The following is a 20780-nucleotide window of genomic DNA, read 5'->3' on the forward strand; positions in this document are numbered from 1 at the left end:
CAACAGAATTAACTTGCAGCAAGTGTGGTTTAGGATGGACATTCAGAAAAGCTTCCTGACTGTCAGGGTGGTTAGGGAAAGTAGGGAGGTTGCGGAATGTCCATCATTGCAGATTTTTAGGAGTAGGTTAGACAAAAACCTGTCAGGGATGTTCTAGATGGTGCTGGTCCTGCCATGAGTGTAGGGGACTGGACTTGATGACCTCTTGAGGTCCCCTCCAGTTACATGATTCTATGATATAGCTACATCTTTCTAAGGTGTGGATTTTTTTGCTGTTTCAAAAAAGCCAAATGCAATGTTAGGTTATATTGGCAGAAGTATAACATGCAAGTCGTGGCACATGATATTATTCCTCTACTCGGTGCTGGTTAGGTCTCAATTGGAGTCATGTGTCCAGTTTTGATCACCAATGTATAGAAAGAATGTAGAGAAATTAGAAAGGATCCATAGGCAAGTAACATATGTTATGCAAAGAATGGAATGCAAACTGTATGAGCAAGCTGAAGGAATCAGTATGTTTATATGGAAAAGAGATGATTAATGGGCGACATGATAGTGGTCTTCCAATTCTTGAAAGGCTGCCACCAAAAGGTGGAGTAAATTTATTCTGCCTTACCACAGAGGTGCAGGAGAAGAGGCAACGGGTTCAAATTCCAGCATAGCAGATTTAAATTAAGTTTCCGGGAAATCTTCCTAACATTAAGAACAGGAGGCCAATGGAACAGACTCTAAGGGAAGTCATGGAAGCTCCTTCAGTAGAGGTTTTCCAAAGATGTGTGAATAGACATCAGCCTTAGATAAAGAAGATAAAACAAATCCTGCATCATGTCAGGAGTATATATTAGCTGTCTTTTTTGTTCCCTTATAACTCAATGGCTCTATCAATCTATGATATAAAATCCTAGTGTCGACCAGGTCTTAGTCACACATAAGTCTTTTGGCTCAATACGGAGGTAATTGAGTGAAATTTAATGGGCCTGGAGGTCAGACTGGATGATCAAATGGTCCCTTCTGACCTTAAACCCTATGGATCTAGTGATAAAGAAAGTAGATCAGGCATTATAATTAGTGTGTCTCACAACATGAACAAGGGAACATTTAATTAAATTGAAAGTCTGAACTTATAACATTGAGAAAAGATAATTGCTAACATAATTCATATTTGGCCTGAAGAACTCCTTGCTGCCAACATCGTTGGAGAGAGGAGCATAGAAGAATGGGATTCACAAATGGATTGGCCATTGCTGGTGGCATAACCTATAGTCAAGGCTGTCTGACACCTTCCATTAGAAGACCTCATTTTCAGTTGCTTATGAGGTTTCCAGTTTTTAGGTGTTTGGACTGAGATTTCCCATGCTGGGTGTCTGCTTCCAGCAGAAATGTTTTTTGAAAGCTTCAGGCATAACAATTCAGCTGACTTCTGGAATGAAGCTCGGAGAAAGTATGTTGTTACCCATGTTAAAAATTCTCACTATTGTGCTAGTGAGGAGCCCTAGCACCTCCAAGCTTTCCAGCAGGTAAAAGTCAGGTAACAGCCTCTGTCCCTCTGCCCCATTAACAGACATAGCCCTGAAATGCAAGAGGATGGGGTTACAGTTTCTGTGCATTAACACACAGTTGGCTCCTGACATCTGTTCTTTCTCCAAGGGGAGTTTTGCCTCACTGGGGCCTGAGCACAGCACGGGTCATGGTCTCAGAATTTGGCCTTGTATTGCACATCTAATAACATCTTTCATCCTGAAGGATTCACTGTGCCACTGAATTGCACCACCTTGGGGCTGGAAGCCATCAGGCGGGATGAGCAGGGGTGCACAGAAAAGAGTGACATTTTGGCCAGTGATTCTTTAGCAAACTCATCACTGATGGCAAGGGCCCTTGGATTTCTCATGGTTGTGCAGAGCGGAAAGAACCACGAACTTACTCTCTATCCCACCACACCCACCTTGCATGGGGCTTGTCGATCAGGTGAGCTACTTAGCAAGAGATGGGTACCTGTGAATTCTGGGATGGAAGTGTCCTTCCAAGAAATCCCCCTCAGGTAGCCGTGTCCTACACCTCTCTCCACCCAGCATCTTCAGTAATATTCCATGCCAAGAGCAGACACAGGGGTGTGCATAGTTTATAATATAGCTCTGTGTAATCCCAGTGGGGTTTGCTCAGCCTCGAGAGGAGAAGGGAGAATCTGAACGTAAACAGGTTGTAGACAAGCATGCCTGTGCTTATGTGCTAATTATCCAGCTTTAGGAGTAAACAGTAATTAAGGAACCTTCCCAAAGGGAGATGGGAACTCATTGGCTCCATGCTGAGCCAGAGAGGAATTGGCTGCTCTGTATGTTTGTGTGGATACATTTAAAAATTATAGTTGATGAGAAGAAAACTAGGGATAATACCTAACTCTCCAGAGGGTCTGATATCCTGTACATTCTCAGGAAAGATCGATAAATAGACAGAGAGAGATGTGGAGAAAGTTGACTAAGAGGAGACACAAGCATTTACAGCAATCACATGGGGCTTTTGTGAAGGTTCAGAGATCAGTACTTCTCATCAGTAACTATCATCATGCTGTATAGCACCTTTCATTGAGCGATCTTCAAAACACCTAGCAAAAGAATGTCACTCTGAACCATCCCCATTTCACTATTCAGTAAACTGAGGCACAGGAAAAAATGACTTGTCCAAGGTCACATGGAGAATAACTGACAGAACAAGTATCCTGACTTCCCTTCCATAAGCACCGTCTCCCTCTCTGTAAGTGGCCACATGACAACACGGAAATAGACTCATGGGCCATGTGATTGCTGGCCATTTATTAGCATTCCTTGGTATGCCCACTTCAGAATTGACTGGTCACTTACTCTAGTAATGTATCCCCAGCAAGAAAGTTGCCAAAACAGACAGCTGATGGGGGCTGTTGTGGGTTCAATATATCCTCACTCCTCACATTGTGCTGACCCTTGATATGGGCCAGCTGCTGGAGACCACAAGCACTGAAAATGTCAGGCCGGAGTCCCTCAGGCTTCCTCAACCCCCACATTTCACTTTCATCTTCTGAAGTTGAGGTACCCATTGTTCTAAAGCAAAAGTGGAGGGGAACCTGGGAGGCAGTGATCATGAGATGGTAGAGTTCAGGATCCTGACACAAGGAGGAAAGAAAAGCAGCAGAATACGGACCCTGGACTTCAGAAAACCAGACTTTGACTCCTTCAGGGAACTAATGGGCAAGATCCCCTGGGAGAATAACAGGAGGGGGAAAAGAGTCCAGGAGAGCTGGCTTTATTTTAAACAATCCTTATTGAGGTTACAGGAACAAACCATCCCGATGTGGAGAAAGAATAGTAAATATGGCAGGCAACCAGCTTGGCTTAACAGTGAAATCCTTGCTGATCTTAAACACACAAAAAAAAGCTGACAAGAAGTGGAAGATTGGACAAATGACCAGGGATGAGTATAAAAATATTGCTCGGGCTTGCAGGAGTTAAATCAGGAAGGCCAAATCACACCTGGAGTTGCAGCTAGCAAGAGATGTTAAGAGTAAGAAGAAGGGTTTCTTCAGGTATGTTAGCAACAAGAAGAAAGTCAAGGAAAGTGTGGGCCCCTTACTGAATGAGGGAGGCAACCTCGTGACTGAGGATGTGGAAAAAGCTAATCTACTCAATGCTTTTTTTGCCTCTGTCTTCACGAACAAGGTCAGCTCCCAGACTACTGCGCTGGGCAGCACAGCATGCGGAGTAGGTGACCAGCCCTCTGTGGAGAAAGAAGTGGTTCGGGACTATTTAGAAAAGCTGGATGTGCACAAGTCCATGGGGCTGGATGCGTTGCATCCGAGAGCGTTAAAGGAGTTGGCGGATGTGATTGCAGAGCCATTGGCCATTATCTTTGAAAACTCATGGCGATTGGGGGAAGTACCGGACAACTGGAAAAAGGCAAATGTAGCACCCATCTTTAAAAAAGGGAAGAAGGAGGATCCGGGGAACTCCAGGCCAGTCAGCCTCACCTCAGTCCCTGCAAAAATCATGGAGCAGATCCTTAAGGAATCAATTCTGAAGTACTTAGAGGAGAGGAAAGTGATCAGGAACAGTCAGCATGGATTCACCAAGGGCAAGTGAAGCCTGACTAATCTAATTCCCTTCTATGATGAGATAACTGGTTCTGTGGATGAAGGGAAAGCAGTGGACGTGTTGTTCCTTGACTTTAGCAAAGCTTTTGACACAGTTTCCCATAGTATTCTTGCCAGCAAGTTAAAGAAGTATGGGCTGGATGGATGCACTATAAGGTGGGTAGAAAGTTGGCTAGATTGTCAGGCTCAACAGGTAGTGATCAGTGGCTCCATATCTAGTTGGCAGCGGGTATCAAGTGGAGTGCCCCAAGGGTAGGTCCTGGGGCCGGTTTTGTTCAATATCTTCATTAATGATCTGGAGGATGGTGAGGATTGCACCCTCAGCAAGTTTACAGATGACACTAAACTGGGCAGAGTGTAGATACACTGGAGGGTAGGGATAGGATACAGAGGGCCCTAGACAAATTGGAGGATTGGGCCAAAAGAAATCTGATGAGGTTCAAGAAGGACAAGTGCAGAGTCCTGCACTTAGGATGTAAGAGTCCAATGTACCGCTACAGACTAGGGACCGAATGGCTCGCCAGCAGTTCTGCAGAAAAGGACCTAGGGGTTACAGTGGACGAGAAGCTGGATATTAGTCAACAGTATGCCCTTGTTGCCAAGAAGGCCAATGGGATTTTGGGGTGTATAAGTAGGGGCATTTCCAGCAGATCAAGGGACATGATTGTTCCCCTCTATTCGACACTGGTGAGGCCTCATCTGGAGTACTGTGTCCAGTTTTGGGCTCCACACTACAAGAAGGATGTGGAAAAATTGGAAAGAGTCCAGCGGATGGCAGCAAAAATGATTAGGGGACTGGAACACATGATTTATGAGGCGAGGCTGACGGAACTGGAGTTATTTAGTCTGCAGAAGAGAAGAATGAGGGGGGATTTGATAGCTACTTTCAACTACCTGAAAGGGGGTTCCAAAGAGGATGGATCTAGACTGTTTTCAGTGGTAGCAGATGACAGAACGAGGAGTAATGGTCTCAAGCTACAGTGGGGGAGATTTAGGTTGGATATTAGGAAAAGCTTTTTCACTAGGAGGGTGGTGAAACACTGGAATGCGTTACCTAGGGAGGTGGTAGAATCTCCTTCCTTAGAAGTTTTTAAGGTCAGGCTTGACAAAGCCCTGGCGGGGATGATTTTGTTGGGGATTCGCCCTGCTTTGAGCAGGGGGTTGGACTAGATGACCTCCTGAGGTCCCTTCCAACCCTGAGATTCTATGATTCTATAGATGCTCAGCTTTGCAGGGAAACTGATGCTATGACATTCCCACAAAGGCTATGGAAGGGAACCGGGCAGCAGCTGCTGCTCTCCAAGTACCACCTCTTTCGAGCAGCCTCCAGCTCTGTCTATGAAGCTGCCACCTGCTCAACTATCCCTCCAGAGAGGTTAATACCAATCAGGTTAAAGTATGAAGTTGCAGGCTGCTTGATGATGGTAATGGCCAAGGAATTCGTTTTACCTGGATGAATAACCAGACTAATGTGCACTGCTTCTTGCCAAGCCAGATCAGCTCTCAGATGCAACGATTCACAGTGCTAGACCTGCAATTGCCACTGAAGTCAGCAGCCCCTTGAATGTTTGTAGTTGGCACCTAGGGTGGGATGCTGTAACGAGGAGAGGCTCACCCACACGGCACCTCCTGATGGTTTTTCTAGGGAATTAGCTGTTCGCCAGCTGCGGCGCACCCTCTGCAGGCCACTGGCTTGCTGTCACTGGCCCCCATGTCCCTCCCGGACCCCGGTGCCCCTTCTTCTGGTGTACTGCCCCCTGGCAATGCCCCCACACTCTGGGTCTCCCCTCCCCAGGGAACCCCCAACCCTCTATACCCTCCTCACCTCAGTGGTTACTGCCAGTCATCTTCTAGCCCCCATTCCCCGCAGCAGATTGGAGGGTAAAAGCCGCTCATCATTGGCAAGGTGGGGTTGGATCTGCTGCCTTTGTCTAACCCCCAGACTGCATGTCTGCAGCCCCAATGCCTTCTCATAGGCCTTGCACCAGGCCTGCAGCCTGGAGAGTTGCCAGGTGGGAGCTCCTCTTGCCTTTCCCCAGCCCTGCTCAGTTGCCTGCACCCTCAGTTCCCAGACAGCTAGGTCCTTCTCCCTCTAAAGCTGGAGGGAGAGTATCTTACCCAGCTCCCCCTGAGCCCTTATAACAGGGCCAGCTGTGGCCTGATTGGGGCATGGCCCAGCTGTGGCTGCTTCCGTAGTCAGCCTCCCCTTATTGGCTCTCAGCCCCAGCCCTCCCCAAGGGCTGAATTTTAGCCCTTTCAGGGCCGGAGCAGGGTGACCGCCTTGCTACAGATGCATGCGGGGTGAGTTACAAAGGAAAGGGAGAAATAGACTTAAATGCAAGGAGAGAGAGAGAGAGAGAGAGAGAGAGAGATGGGATGAAACCCACTAAAACAGGGACTTCCTGCTTCTTCCATTATGGGGAGCATTTTCCAAGGGAGAAGAGAAATCTGATCGCTGACCCCAAACCGGTACTCCCTGCTTCAGGAACATTTTCCTTCAGGGGAGCCCGGCTGGATCAGTCCTGGAACCAGAGCACTAGGGTAAACATGGAGGGCAGAGGGGCCATATTTGGGTGAGGAGAACACCTTGTGGACACCTTCCTGCCCAGCCCCACTCTCCTACTCACAGTCCACTAGCATCTGTGTAGCAGTTCCATGTTTGCCGTCACAGCTCCGCTCAAGCTCTTGTGGCTACACACCCTCCAGGTGGCTGAGTTTGGGTCCCACACACTGGACACATGTGGTTTTGAGTCAGAGCAGAATTCAGGCCTTCTCTGGCTCTGGGTTTCTAAGCTCACTCTCGTTGGGCAGCTTCCATTCTAGCACCTCATATCTGGGAGCACAGAGCTGCACACCAAGGCCCCGAGACTAGTTTTGGCCTGGCTCCCCCAGACTCTCCAATTGCTTCAGCAGAGCTCCCCCTTGGGCCCACTCTGTTACCAGTTTCTCTCTTTTGGGACACTTGATTGTTAAAGGAAATGGACCCAGGCCTTGCAAAAGGGCTGCTAAAACAATTCCTCTACCTGAGACAGGACAAACGATACCCAGATCCAGGTCATCACAATATGACACCTGCACGCCATTCAGTGTCTCTGTGTCCTCACCACCCCGGAGCATTCTTTGGGATTTGGTCAGAGTCCTCTGGGGTTTCCAGGGGCCACCTCCTGCAGCTCACAGCTTCTCCTCCAGTCGGAGTCTGTCTCTCTGCTGCAGCCAGAGCCCTGCAACCAGAGATTCCCCTCTGCCGCCTGTGTGCCTCGCTCCTGCCCCAGCTCCTTCTGGCTCATCCAGTCTCTGTGTTTTTGAGGGACTGAACCAACCCCTCCTCTCTTTTAATTCCCTCTTCTGGGGAGGTTTCATTCCTTCCATGCCCACCCCTGTGCACAGACTCTGGAGAATACTGGTTTTACCTAGAAAGCAGTTACTCCCTTCTTCTGTCGAGGTGAGATCTTGTTAGGGCTGATAGTCTTTAATGACCAGCCTGTTTAAGGACAGATGTCTCCGCCCCAGCCTCCTGTCCCTGGGCAAAAGAAGTGGGAGTGAAGTGTACAGGAAAAGCTCAAAGACATAAGGAAACAGATGGTTCATACAATCAAATGTGAGTTACTAGGGTTTCCACCCATCTGGGTTTAACCCAGAGAGCCGTTTTTTTGGCTTCTGTGTCTGGGTGCCATTTAGGGTTGCCAGGTACCCAGTTTTTGACGGGTAAGTCCAATCAAAAAGGGATCTGGCAGTGTCCGGTTACTGCTGTGCTGGGGGGAGGAGACTGGGAACGGACTGGGCAGCAGTCTGGGAACTGACCTTGTCTGTGAAGACCGAGGCAAAAAAAGCATCAAGTCCTCTAGCTTTTTCCACATCCTCTGTCACTATGTTGCCTCCCTCATTCAGTCAGGGTCCCGCACTTTCCCTGGCCTTCTTTTGGTTGCTAACATACCTGTAGAAGCCCTTCTTGTTACCCTTCATATCCCTTGCTAGCTGCAGCTCCAATCCTGCCTGTCAGTTGCAAACGAACTGGCGTGGCCACATTTGTGGCACTGGCAGCGGCATTGGGAGCAGTACATTATGGGCAGCTGTCCCACAGAGCACCTCTTCCCATTCTGGTGCTGCGGGTCGTGGGAGGGGAGTGGGGATGTGCAGGGCTTTCTGGGTCCTGTCCTAATGCCCTGTGATGCATTGCTTTGCATCCCAGCAATCCCTGGGCTTCCGTAAATATTTGGTGCCATCTTTCAACGTTTTTTGTATTGCGCGCTCTGTCTTCTTTTTTGGTCTGTGGGAATGGATCCTGAACGGCTGAGGAGTCTGCTGACGGGTCTCGCCAGCACGTCACGCATTGCATTCGAGTTATTCCTTAAGCTACAAACTGACAGTGAGAGTCCGACAATGATCATAGAATCATAGAATCATAGAATATCAGGGTTGGAAGGGACCCCAGAAGGTCATCTAGTCCAACCCCCTGCTCGAAGCAGGACCAATTCCCAGTTAAATCATCCCAGCCAGGGCTTTGTCAAGCCTGACCTTAAAAACCTCTAAGGAAGGAGATTCTACCACCTCCCTAGGTAACGCATTCCAGTGTTTCACCACCCTCTTAGTGAAAAAGTTTTTCCTAATATCCAATCTAAACCTCCCCCATTGCAACTTGAGACCATTACTCCTCGTTCTGTCATCTGCTACCATTGAGAACAGTCTAGAGCCATCCTCTTTGGAACCCCCTTTCAGGTAGTTGAAAGCAGCTATCAAATCCCCCCTCATTCTTCTCTTCTGCAGACTAAACAATCCCAGCTCCCTCAGCCTCTCCTCATAAGTCATGTGCTCTAGACCCCTAATCATTTTTGTTGCCCTTCGCTGGACTCTCTCCAATTTATCCACATCCTTCTTGTAGTGTGGGGCCCAAAACTGGACACAGTACTCCAGATGAGGCCTCACCAGTGTCGAATAGAGGGGAACGATCACGTCCCTCGATCTGCTCGCTATGCCCCTACTTATACATCCCAAAATGCCATTGGCCTTCTTGGCAACAAGGGCACACTGTTGACTCATATCCAGCTTCTCGTCCACTGTCACCCCTAGGTCCTTTTCCGCAGAACTGCTGCCTAGCCATTCGGTCCCTAGTCTGTAGCGGTGCATTGGATTCTTCCATCCTAAGTGCAGGACCCTGCACTTATCCTTATTGAACCTCATCAGATTTCTTTTGGCCCAATCCTCCAATTTGTCTAGGTCCTTCTGTATCCTATCCCTCCCCTCCAGCGTATCTACCACTCCTCCCAGTTTAGTATCATCCGCAAATTTGCTGAGAGTGCAATCCACACCATCCTCCAGATCATTTATGAAGATATTGAACAAAACCGGCCCCAGGACCGACCCCTGGGGCACTCCACTTGACACCGGCTGCCAACTAGACATGGAGCCATTGACCACTACCCATTGAGCCCGACAATCTAGCCAGCTTTCTACCCACCTTATAGTGCATTCATCCAGCCCATACTTCCTTAACTTGCTGACAAGAATACTGTGGGAGACCGTGTCAAAAGGTTTGCTAAAGTCAAGAAACAATACATCCACTGCTTTCCCTTCATCCACAGAACCAGTAATCTCATCATAAAAGGCGATTAGATTAGTCAGGCATGACCTTCCCTTGGTGAATCCATGCTGACTGTTCCTGATCACTTTCCTCTCATGTAAGTGCTTCAGGATTGATTCTTTGAGGACCTGCTCCATGATTTTTCCAGGGACTGAGGTGAGGCTGACTGGCCTGTAGTTCCCAGGATCCTCCTTCTTCCCTTTTTTAAAGATTGGCACTACATTAGCCTTTTTCCAGTCATCCGGGACTTCCCCCGTTCGCCACGAGTTTTCAAAGATAATGGCCAGTTCTTGCCAGAGTTCTTGCCAGACAGGATGCTGTTTCCTTTTTACATTTTCTAGGCACTTCCCTTTCTCTGGAGGTGATAGGCATTATCAGGACAGGATTGTATTCAGGACAGGATTGTATTCCTAACAGCCCAATAGCACCTTATTTCAATGTGACTAGTTTGGAATGTGAGGAGGTGACCGGTCGCCTCCCAGCTTATGGCTGCCTCTGCTGCTTAGCCAAAGGCCTTAGCCTAAGCACAGGGCCTCAGACTGTCACAGTAAGAGAAGGCCCTTACACCAGCAGACAGTGATTTTGATTCTTTCTTTTATACTTCTAGAACTAGCCAAGTGATAAGAATACCCCTAAATTCTTAAAGTACAGGCCTTTACAGACAGGCCTGAATATCTATATCCTAACATTCGCCATTCCCACCTCCTCCTTCTTAGCAGGCCAAATATACCTGCAATGCACACCTACAGTCGACACCCCTCACAATTTATGGCCATGTTCCATTTTGGAGGGTCATGCATCTAGGGTCTTGGTCCCACCTCTTTGGTATCCCATGGGAGGGGTGAGGAGTGAGGTTGTGCTATGGTCAAGGACAGGCATTTCTTTGGACTTTTAGTGTTTAAACCCTCCTCCCAAACCCCACTTGCCCCTCCAAACTGTTTGTTTGACCTTGCCTTGAGGTAGGGGTTGAGGCAATCTCAAGGTGTTCTCCTATATTACACTCCCACCATGCCCTGTAACAGTTTAGCTCTATCTCTTATAATTTCTTATTGTACTAAAAGCCCATCTGGTTGTGGGAAATGCAACAGATGGGTCTCTTTGTTCATTGTTCCTCACACGTATTAGTATAAGTTATAAGAGTATCAAAAAGTCAAACCCAAAATTCTATCTCAGGTAACAAACAAGCCTATATGCTAACAACGATAGTTACTGATGAGAATTTCTGATCTCCGATCCCTTAGTGACAGCCCCGTGTGCCTGCAGAAAGTGTTTGTGTTTCCCCTAACTCATCTGTCTCCAGCTCTTTCTGTCTAATATCTACCCAGTCACCCTGGGCATTTACAGGGTATCAGACCATATGGAGAGCTCGGTATTAGCCCTAGTTTTTTTTCTAAATATACACAAATACACAGAGCAGCCAATCTCCCTTTGGGTAGGTCCCTTAATTACTGTTTACTCCTAAAGCTGCATAAAGAGCACAGAAGCGCAGACATGGAAAGAGAGACATTGGCTAGAGTGTCTAGGCTTCCAGACTGTTTATATTCAGATGCTGCTTCTCCTCTAGAGGCTGAGCGAACCCCACTGGGGTTGCACAGAGCTCTATTATAAACGGTGCACAGCCCTGTGTCGGCTCTTGGAGTGGGATGTTCCTGCAGATGCTGGGGTGAGAGACGTGTGGGACACGGCTACCTGAGGGGGATTCCCAGGGAAAACACTTCCATCTCAGAATTCACAGGTACCCATCTCTTCCTGAGGAGCTCACCTGATCAACAAACCCTGTGCAAGGTGGGCATTGTGATATAGAGAGTAAGTCTGGGGTCCTTTCTGCTCTGCACAGCCATGACATATCCCAGGGACCTTCCCACAGGTAATGAGTTTTCTACAGTATCATGGGGCAAAACGTCCCTCTTAGCTGTGCCACCGCCTGCCCCGGCTGATGGCCTCCAGCCCCTAGCTGGCTGCATTTCAGAGGCACAGTGGATCCTCCTCTTACATCTCAGGGCTCTGGCTGTTAATGGGGGAGGGAGGGGTGTTACCTGACTTTTATCTGCTGGCAAACAGGAGAGTTTTGCCATTTATCAACATTGAATTTCATCTGCTATTTTGTTGCCCAGTCACCCAGTTTTGAAAGATCCTTTTGTAGCTCTTTGCAGTCTGCTTGGGACTTAACTATATTGAATAGTTTTGTATCCAGGTGAAGGAGGAGTGATCTCATGACCCTTGGGGTAATTTTTGGTCTATGGTTGACTGAAATATACCATGTGGTCTGTTTGTTTGGGGGACCGTCTCCTGACCCTGTGTGTGCTGAGCCTAGCGGTCTGCGAGGCAAGGCTGAGAGCTGTGAGCTTCATAATGAGACTTTAATGCCTAAGTCCTTTAGCACCCATGAACCCTTAATCAGGGGGTGGGGCTACTCAGGAAGAGCAGGGCTTTAAAAAGTGGACTCCTAAGCGACCAGAGAACCTAGCGAACAGGAGCAGCTAACAGGAGTTTTGCAAGGTGTTTTAGAGGGGGAGTGTGTGGGTGGGGGGTAGATAAACTGAATATTCCTTAAACTTAAAGGTAAAAACACCCCCTGATAAAAACAAAACAACAAGAAAGGAACAAGCTTCAGGAGTAAAAAGAGAATGCAGGCAGAAGTCCAGCAACATAGTGGGGGCTGTCCAGTTTATTGCACCCTATGCAGCATGTCCGATTACCTGCCCTATGGGCAGGTGGCCTATATGTGCATTTGGTGCAAGGAGCTCCTGGCTCTCAGAGACTGTGTACAGGCATTGGAGACCAGAGTGGCTGAACTGAAGGAGCCAAGGGAGATGGAGAGGTACACAGATGAGATTTTACGAGACACAGTAGAACTATCCCACCCCCAGTCTGAAAGCCTCTGTGCTGCTGAAGAGGATGAAAGTCTCAGGGAACAAGAACTTCCAACTGGAGCAGAGGAAAATGATCCCATACTTGGGACCCTCCTTCCAGATGATGTTGTGGTATCCTCTCATACTGAGGAGACCTGTGGGAGGGAACTTCGGTTATTAGGAAGAGACAGGTAACAGTTCAGGGGGATTTGATCATTAGAAACATAGATAGTTGGGTTTGTGAATAATAGGAGAAACAAATTGTGACTTGCCTGCATGGTGCAAAGGTTGTGGATCTATCAAGACATCTGGATAGACTTATGTGCAGTGCTTGGGAGGAGCCGGTGGTCATGGTACATGTAGGTACCAGTGACATAGGGAAGGATAGGAGAGAGGTCCTGGAAGCCAAATTTAGGCTGCTAGGTAAGAGATTGAAATCAAGGACCTCCCTGGTTGCATTCTCTGAGATGCTTCCAGTTCCACATGCAGGGTGAGTTAGACTGGCAGAACTGCAGAGTCTCAATGCATAGATGAGACGATGGTATAGGAAGGAGAGGTTTAGATTTATTAGGATCTGGGGAATCTTTTGGGAAAGGAGGAGCCTATACAGGAAGGCTGGGGGACTCCACCTAAACCAAAATGGAACCAGTTTGCTGGCACTTAACATTAAAAAGGTATGGAACAGTTTTTAAACTAAGGGCTGGGGGAAAGTTGAGAGGTGCAGAGGAGCTCTTGGTTTGGACAGAGACATCCCTTAGGGAAGGATCTATTAATGGAAACTCTTTATATCCTAGTGAGGAGGAGAGGATGGGAAATGATAAAATACAGGCAGGATCTGATGAGAAACTGCCAAATGAAAAAAAAAAGTCCCATTCAATTACATCATGTAATGGCAGACAGCTAAAAGGTGATAAGTTTTTTAAGTGCTTATATACCAATACTAGAAGTCTAAATAATAAGATGGGTGAACTAGAGTGCCTTGTATTAAATGAGGCAATTGATATAATAGGCATTATAGAAACTTGGTGGAATGAAGATAATCAATGGGATAATCAATGATGCATCCGATGAAGTGAGCTGTAGCTCACGAAAGCTTATGCTCAAATAAATTTGTTAGTCTCTAAGGTGCCACAAGTCCTCCTGTTCTTCTTTCAATGGGACACAGTAATACCACAGTACAAGATGTATTGGAAGGACAAAGCAGGTCGTGCTGGTGGGGGAGTGGCACTGTATGTGAAAAAAAATGTAAAATCAAATGAAGTAAAAATCTTAAATGAACCAAACTGTACCATAGAATCCCTATGGATAGTAATTCCATGCTCAAATATTAAGAATGTAGCAGTAGGGATCCACTACTGAGCATCTGACCAGGATGGTGATAGTGACTGTAAAATGCTCAGGGAGATTAGAGAGGCTATAAAAATAAAAAAACTCAATAATAATGGAGGATTTCCACTATCCCCATATTGACTGTGTACATGTTACCTAAGGACGGGATGCAGAGATAAAAGTTTCTTGACACCTTAAATGACGGCTTCTTGGAGCAGCTGGTCCTGGAACCCACCAGAGGCAATTCTTGATTTAGTCTTAAGTGCAGCACAGGATCTGGTCCAAGAGGTGTCTAGAGCTGAACCACTTGGTAATAGTGACCATCATATAATTCGAGTTCACATCCCTGTGGCAGGGAAAACACCACAGCAGCCCAACACTGTAACATTTAATTTCAGAAAGGAGAAATACATGAAAACGAGGAGGTTAGTGAAACAGAAATTAAAAGGTGCCACGCCAAAAGTAAAATCCCTGCTAGCTGTATGGTAACTTTTTAAAGACACCATAATAGAGGCTCACCTTAAATATATACCCCAAATTAAAATACACACTAAAAGAACAAAAAAAAATCAATTGTGACTAAACAACAAAGTAAAAGATGCAGTGAGAGGAACAAAGACATCCTTTAAAAAGTAGAAGTTAAATCTTAGTGAGAAAATAGAAAGGAAAATAAACTCTGGCAAATGAAATGTAAAAATATAGTTAGAAAGGCCAAAAAGAATTTGAAGAACAGCTAGCCAAAGACTCAAAAAGTAATAGTAATTTTTTTTAAGTACTTCAGAAGCAGGAAGCCGGCTAAACAACCAGTAGGTCCCTGGACAATCGAGATGCTAAAGGAGCCCTCAAGGACGAAAAGGCCATTGTGGAGAAATTAAATGAATTATTTGCATCAGTCTTCATGGCTGAGGATAACATGAGCCATTCTTTTTAGGTGACAAATCTGAGGAACTCTCCGAGATTGAGCTGGCATTAGAGGAGGTATTGGAACCAATTGATAAAGTAAACAGTAATAAGTCACCAGGACCAGATGGGATTCACCCAAGAGTTCTGAAGGAACTCAAATGTGAAATTGCAGGACAACTAACTGTAGTCTGTAACATGTCATTAAAATCAGCTTCTGTACCAAATGACTCGAGGATAGCTAATGAGACACCAGTTTCTTAAAAGGGCTCCTGAGGTGATCCCGGCAATTACAGGCTGGTAAGCCTGACTTCAATACTGGACAAACTGGCTGAAACTATAGTAAAGAAGAAAATTGTCAGATACACAGATGAACATAAGTTTGGGGGGGTGAGTCAACATGGTTTTTGTAAAGGGAAATGATGCCTCACTAATCTACCAGAATTCTTTGGGGGGGTCAACAAGCATGTGGGCAAGAGGGATCCATTGGATATAGTGTTCTTAGATTTTCAGAAAGCCTTTGACAAGGTCCCTCACTAAAGGCTCTTAAGGAAAGGAAGCTGTCATGGGATAAAAGGGAAGAACCTCTCATGGCTTGGTAACTGGTTAAAAGATAGGAAACAAAGAATAGGAATAAAGGGTCAGTTTTCAGAATGGAGAGAGGTAAATAGCGGTATCCCCAAGGGATCTGTACTGGGCGCAGTCCTATTTAACATATGCATAGATTATGTGGAAAAAGGGGTAAACAGTGAGGTGGCAAAATTTGCAGTTGATACAAAACTACTCAATATAGTTAAGTCCCAAGCAGACTGTGAAGAGCTACAAAAGGATCTCTCAAAACTGGGTGGCTGGGCAACAAAATAGCAGATGAAATTCAATGTTGATAAATACAAAGTAATGTACATTGGAAAACATAACCCCAACTATGCATATGCAATGATGGGGTCTTGTGACCTGGTGTATCAATATATCTTTTTTGAGACTGGGTGACCACATCTGCACACAATATTCAAGATGTCAGTGTACCATGGAGGTATATAGGGGCAATATTGTATTTCCTGTCTTATTATCTATCCTTATTATCTATCCATTTCTTAATGATTTGCAACATTCTGTTATCTTGTTATCTTTGACTGCTATTGATTTGCAACATTCTGTTATCTTTGACTGCTGCTGTTCATTGAGTGGATGTTTAAGGAGAACTATCCACAATGACTCCAAGTTCTCTTTCTTGAGTGGTAACAGTTAATTTAGACCCCATCCTTTTATATATATATATATATAGTTGGAATTATGTTTTCCAATGTGCATTACTTTGCATTTATCCACATAAAATTTCATCTGCCATTTTCTTGCCAAGTCACCCAGTTTTGATGTTTCCCCATAGCACTTTTCTTGGCAAAACTTTGTTTTATTCCACTCTCAGATTTGGAGCTACTGGGTGAATGGGAACTCCCTACAGCATGGACTCTCTTGCCCGGGATTCATTTCATTAAGGAAAAATGATGGATAACCAGTATCCACTCTTGTGTTTCCTGCTGGTGCCTATTAAGTTTTCCCACTCCACGACTGTTAGAGGGCTTTCCCTTCAACCTCTCCCACAGTTATTGTCAAACAGACAAGAAGCAGAAGACCAGAAGTCTGAAGTGCAAGCAATTTCATATTTATTGGGATTAGTTCCAAGCAAGCATATCCATAGATCTACACACTGGCAGAGTCTGTTTCCCAGGGTTCCAATCTCAGCTCTTACACTGCAGAGCATCTACCCCGTGTCCCACTTCCCAGCCATCACAGAGTGTTTACCGCGTGTCCCCCTTCCTAGCTCTGATGCCACAGAGCCTTGCCTCTGTCCCCATTCCCTAGTCCCCATTCCCATTTTCCCCATTCCCACTTTCCCATCTCCTTCTTCTTAGCAGGTTCACATATACCTTCAATTCATGTGAGCAGTGACGTTGTGCAGTGGTCAGAGACAGGCATTTCTTTGGTCTCTTAGTGTTTTATACCTTCTGCCCATACCACCTTTGCCCCTCCCGACTGGTTGCTTGGCTTTGCTTTGAGATAGGGGTTGAGGCAATCTTATCGATTAACACTTTAACCACTCTTATCTGTTCCCATTGTACTAACAAATCCATCTGACTAGGCAAAAGCAACATACACAGTCTTTGTCCCTTGTTTACACATATTAGTATAAGATATAAGAGTATCAAAGAGTCAAACCTAAAATTCTACCCCAGGCTAACGAACAGCCCTATATACTGACAAAGACGTGTAGGAATTATTGACGCATGGAGCACCATCAAATGTTGAATTGGCATTAGTAGGGTCAGTTGTTCATAATTCATTTCCCTGAATAATGAAAATGTCATTTTTCAGTGTGTGAAGAGTGACCAATCTGCTTCACCCATGAGAACAGCCCCCAGTAGTGCATGCAGTGTCTCATATTAACATTGTCTCTCCACCCAGGTATTTGTACTGTGACCATCACCCTAGACCCTGGGCACATACAGGGAATCAGGGGAATGTAAGGTTCATGCAGGAGACACCGTTCTGCCTCAGAGTTGGACACCTTCTCCTCTACTCCATGTCAGATTCCAACACAACCGACTTCACCAACCCCTCCACCTTCATCCTGCTGGGCATTCCTGGACTGGAGGCAGCCCATGTCTGGATCTCCATCCCCTTCTGTGCCATGTACACCATAGCCGTCTTGGGGAACGTCACCATCCTGTTTATTGTGAAGAGGGAGACGAGCCTCCATGGGCCCATGTACTATTTCCTCTGCATGCTGGTCATCACTGACCTGGTCCTGTCTACTTCCACCCTACCCAAAACTCTGAGTATCTTCTGGTTCAATTCAAGGGAGATCGATTTCAGAGCCTGCCTCACCCAGTTGTACTTCATTCACTGCTTCTCAGGGATGGAGTCTGGAATCTTTGTGGCCATGGCTTTGGATCGCTACGTGGCCATCTGTGATCCCCTGAGACATTCCACTAACCTGGCAAGCCCTGTGGTGGCCAAGATTGGCCTGGCCGTGGTGCTGCGCAGCTGCATGCTCGTACTGCCCTATCCCTTCCTGGCAAGTCAGTGGCCATATTGCAGAACCAACATCATCCCCCACACGTACTGTGAGCACATAGCCGTGGTGAAGCTGGCCTGTGGCGACATCCGCATCAGTAGTTACTACAGCCTCTCTATGGGATTTGCTGTGATGGGTCTGGATGTATTTTCTATCGCTGTGTCGTACACTCAGATTCTCAGGGCCATATTCAGTCTCCGCACAAAGGACACCCAGCTCAAGGCTTTTGGGACCTGTGGCTCCCACCTCTGTGCCATTTTAGCCTTTTACATTCCACGTCTCTTCTCCTCCCTCACGTCCCGGTTTGGCGAGAATGTGCCCCTGCATTTCCACGTTCTCATGGCTAACGTGTACCTCCTGTTACCCCCCATGCTAAACCCCATCATCTACGGGGTGAGGACCAAACAGATCCGGGACAGGCTGTTCAGTCTCTTTACTCATAAAGGGCCTAAAGTTTTCTCCTGGTTCTCTGGCTCTCAGACCGAGCTCCATGCAGAGCTGGCTGGTGGGATGGTGCTGGGCCCTCCTCCCTGAATCACATAGTGGACAGTCAATGAGTCATTAAACCCTTTCTGACCTTACTGTGCTATGTGAGCCTGACAAACTGGGGAATTGGTCTATGTACAACTCAATAACTCAGAGGGTTTCCACCTTTCTAATTGCTGATAACTGGACCCCTGAGGCCCTGCCCTCTGCCCTGCCTCTTCCGCACATCTCTTCCCCTGTTCCTGCATCCTCTCATCTCAAGTTTTATCTTTGAAAACTCGTGGGGACTGGGGGAAGCACCAGATGACTGGAAAAAGGCTAATGTAGTGCCAATCTTTAAAAAAGGGAAGAAGGAGGATCCTGGGAACTACAGGCCAGTCAGCCTCACCTCAGTCCCCGGAAAAATAATGGAGCAGGTCCTCAAGGAATCAATCCTGAAGCACTTACATGAGAGGAAAGTGATCAGGAACAGTCAGCATGGATTCACCAAGGGTAGGTCATGCCTGACTAATCTAATCGCCTTCTATGATGAGATTACTGGTTCTGTGGATGAAGGGAAAGCAGTGGATGTATTGTTTCTTGACTTTACCAAAGCTTTTGACACGGTCTCCCACAGTATTCTTGTCAGCAAGTTAAAGAAGTATGGGCTGGATGAATGCACTATAAGGTGGGTAGAAAGTTGGCTAGATTGTCGGGCTCAACGGGTAGTGATCAATGGCTCCATGTCTAGTTGGCAGCCGGTGTCAAGTGGAGTGCCCCAAGGGTCGGTCCTGGGGCCGGTTTTGTTCAATATCTTCATAAATGATCTGGAAGATGGTGTGGATTGCACTCTCAGCAAATTTGCGGATGATACTAAACTGGGAGGAGTGGTAGATACGCTGGAGGGCAGAGATAGGATACAGAGGGACCTAGACAAATTGGAGGATTGGGCCAAAAGAAATCTGATGAGGTTCAATAAGGATAAGTGCAGGGTCCTGCACTTAGGACGGAAGTACCCAATGCACCGCTACAGACTAGGGACCGAATGGCTAGGCAGCAGTTCTGCAGAAAAGGACCTAGGGGTTACAGTGGATGAGAAGCTGGATATGAGTCAGCAGTGTGCCCTTGTTGCCAAGAAGACCAATGGCATTTTGGGATGTATAAGTAGGGGCATAGCGAGCAGATCGAGGGACGTGATCATTCCTCTCTATTCGACATTGGTGAGGCCTCATCTGGAGTCCTGTGTCCAGTTTGGGGCTTCACACTACAAGAAGGATGTGGATAAATTGGAGAAAGTCCAGCGAAGGGCAACAAAAATGATTAGGGGTCTGGAACACATGACTTCTGAGGAGAGGCTGAGGGAACTGGGATTGTTTAGTCTGCAGAAGAGAAGAATGAGGGGGGATTTGATAGCTGCTTTCAACTACCTGAGAGGTGGTTCCAGAGAGGATGGTTCTAGACTATTCTCAGTGGTAGAAGAGGACAGGACAAGGAGTAATGGTCTCAAGTTGCAGTGGGGGAGGTTTAGGTTGGATATTAGGAAAAACTTTTTCACTAGGAGGGTGGTGAAACACTGGAATGCGTTACCTAGGGAGGTGGTAGAATCTCCTTCCTTAAAAGTTTTTAAGGTCAGGCTTGACAAAGCCCTGGCTGGGATGGTTTCATTGGGGATAGGTCCTGCTTTGAGCAGGGGGTTGGACTAGATGACCTCCTGAGGTCCCTTCCAACCCTGATATTCTATGATTCTATGATTCATCCCCCCATCACTCTCTGGATCATCTCAACCTCCCTCTCTCCCCAGCTGGGCTCCCTCTGCTCTGGGGCTGGGACGGGAGCTGCTGCAGCCTGAGAAGGAGCCTGCAGTTAGTACAGTGAGGACACAATGCTGTGACTGACAGACCAATCAGGAGCAGAGAGAGAAGCCAGGAAACCATATAAAAGAAGCTGAAGCTTGGAAGCAGGGTTGTGTGTCAGATGGGCAAGATTGTGCATCATAGAGCTTGTGGGCTCTAAAGAACAGCTACAAAGTCCTGAGGGAAGAGATTATTGTGTGATCATTCCTCAGCTTTAAGTTCCATATGGCTAGGGTCCTGTAGCAGGCAGGGTCCATCCCTGCAATCATAGAATCATAGAATATCTGGGTTGGAAGGGACCTCAGGAGGTCACCTAGTCCAATGCCCTGCTCAAAGCAAGACCAACACCAACTAAATCATCCCAGCCAGGCCTCTGTCAAGCCAGGCCTTAAAAACCTCTAAGGAAGGAGATTCCACCACCTCCCTAGGTAACCCATTCCAGTGCTTCACCACCCTCCAAGTGAAATAGTTTTTCCTAATATCCAACCTAGACCTCCCCCACTGCAACTTGAGACCATTGCTCCTTGTTCGGTCATCTGCCACCACTGAGAATAGCCTGTCCCCATCCTCTTTGGAACCCCCCTTCAGGTAGTTGAAAGCAGCTATCAAA

General features: G+C 46.8%; 1 protein-coding gene across 1 annotated transcript; it reads left to right on the forward strand.

The window, feature by feature from the left end:
• The first annotated feature begins 17306 nt into the window (after positions 1-17306).
• LOC141994716 (olfactory receptor 52M1-like) lies at positions 17307-18386 on the forward strand. Its single transcript, XM_074965051.1, has one exon. It carries the CDS (start codon positions 17307-17309, stop codon positions 18384-18386), a length of 1080 nt encoding a protein of 359 aa, XP_074821152.1.
• The last annotated feature ends 2394 nt before the right edge of the window (positions 18387-20780 follow it).

This window comes from Natator depressus, chromosome 1, assembly GCF_965152275.1.
Source record: "Natator depressus isolate rNatDep1 chromosome 1, rNatDep2.hap1, whole genome shotgun sequence".
Classification (NCBI taxonomy): Eukaryota; Metazoa; Chordata; order Testudines; family Cheloniidae; genus Natator; species Natator depressus.

What these genes read in the sequence shown, in the direction of transcription:
- LOC141994716 (XM_074965051.1), top strand. Translation starts at nt 17,307, where the DNA reads ATGCAGGAGACACCGTTCTGCCTCAGAGTTGGACACCTTCTCCTCTAC.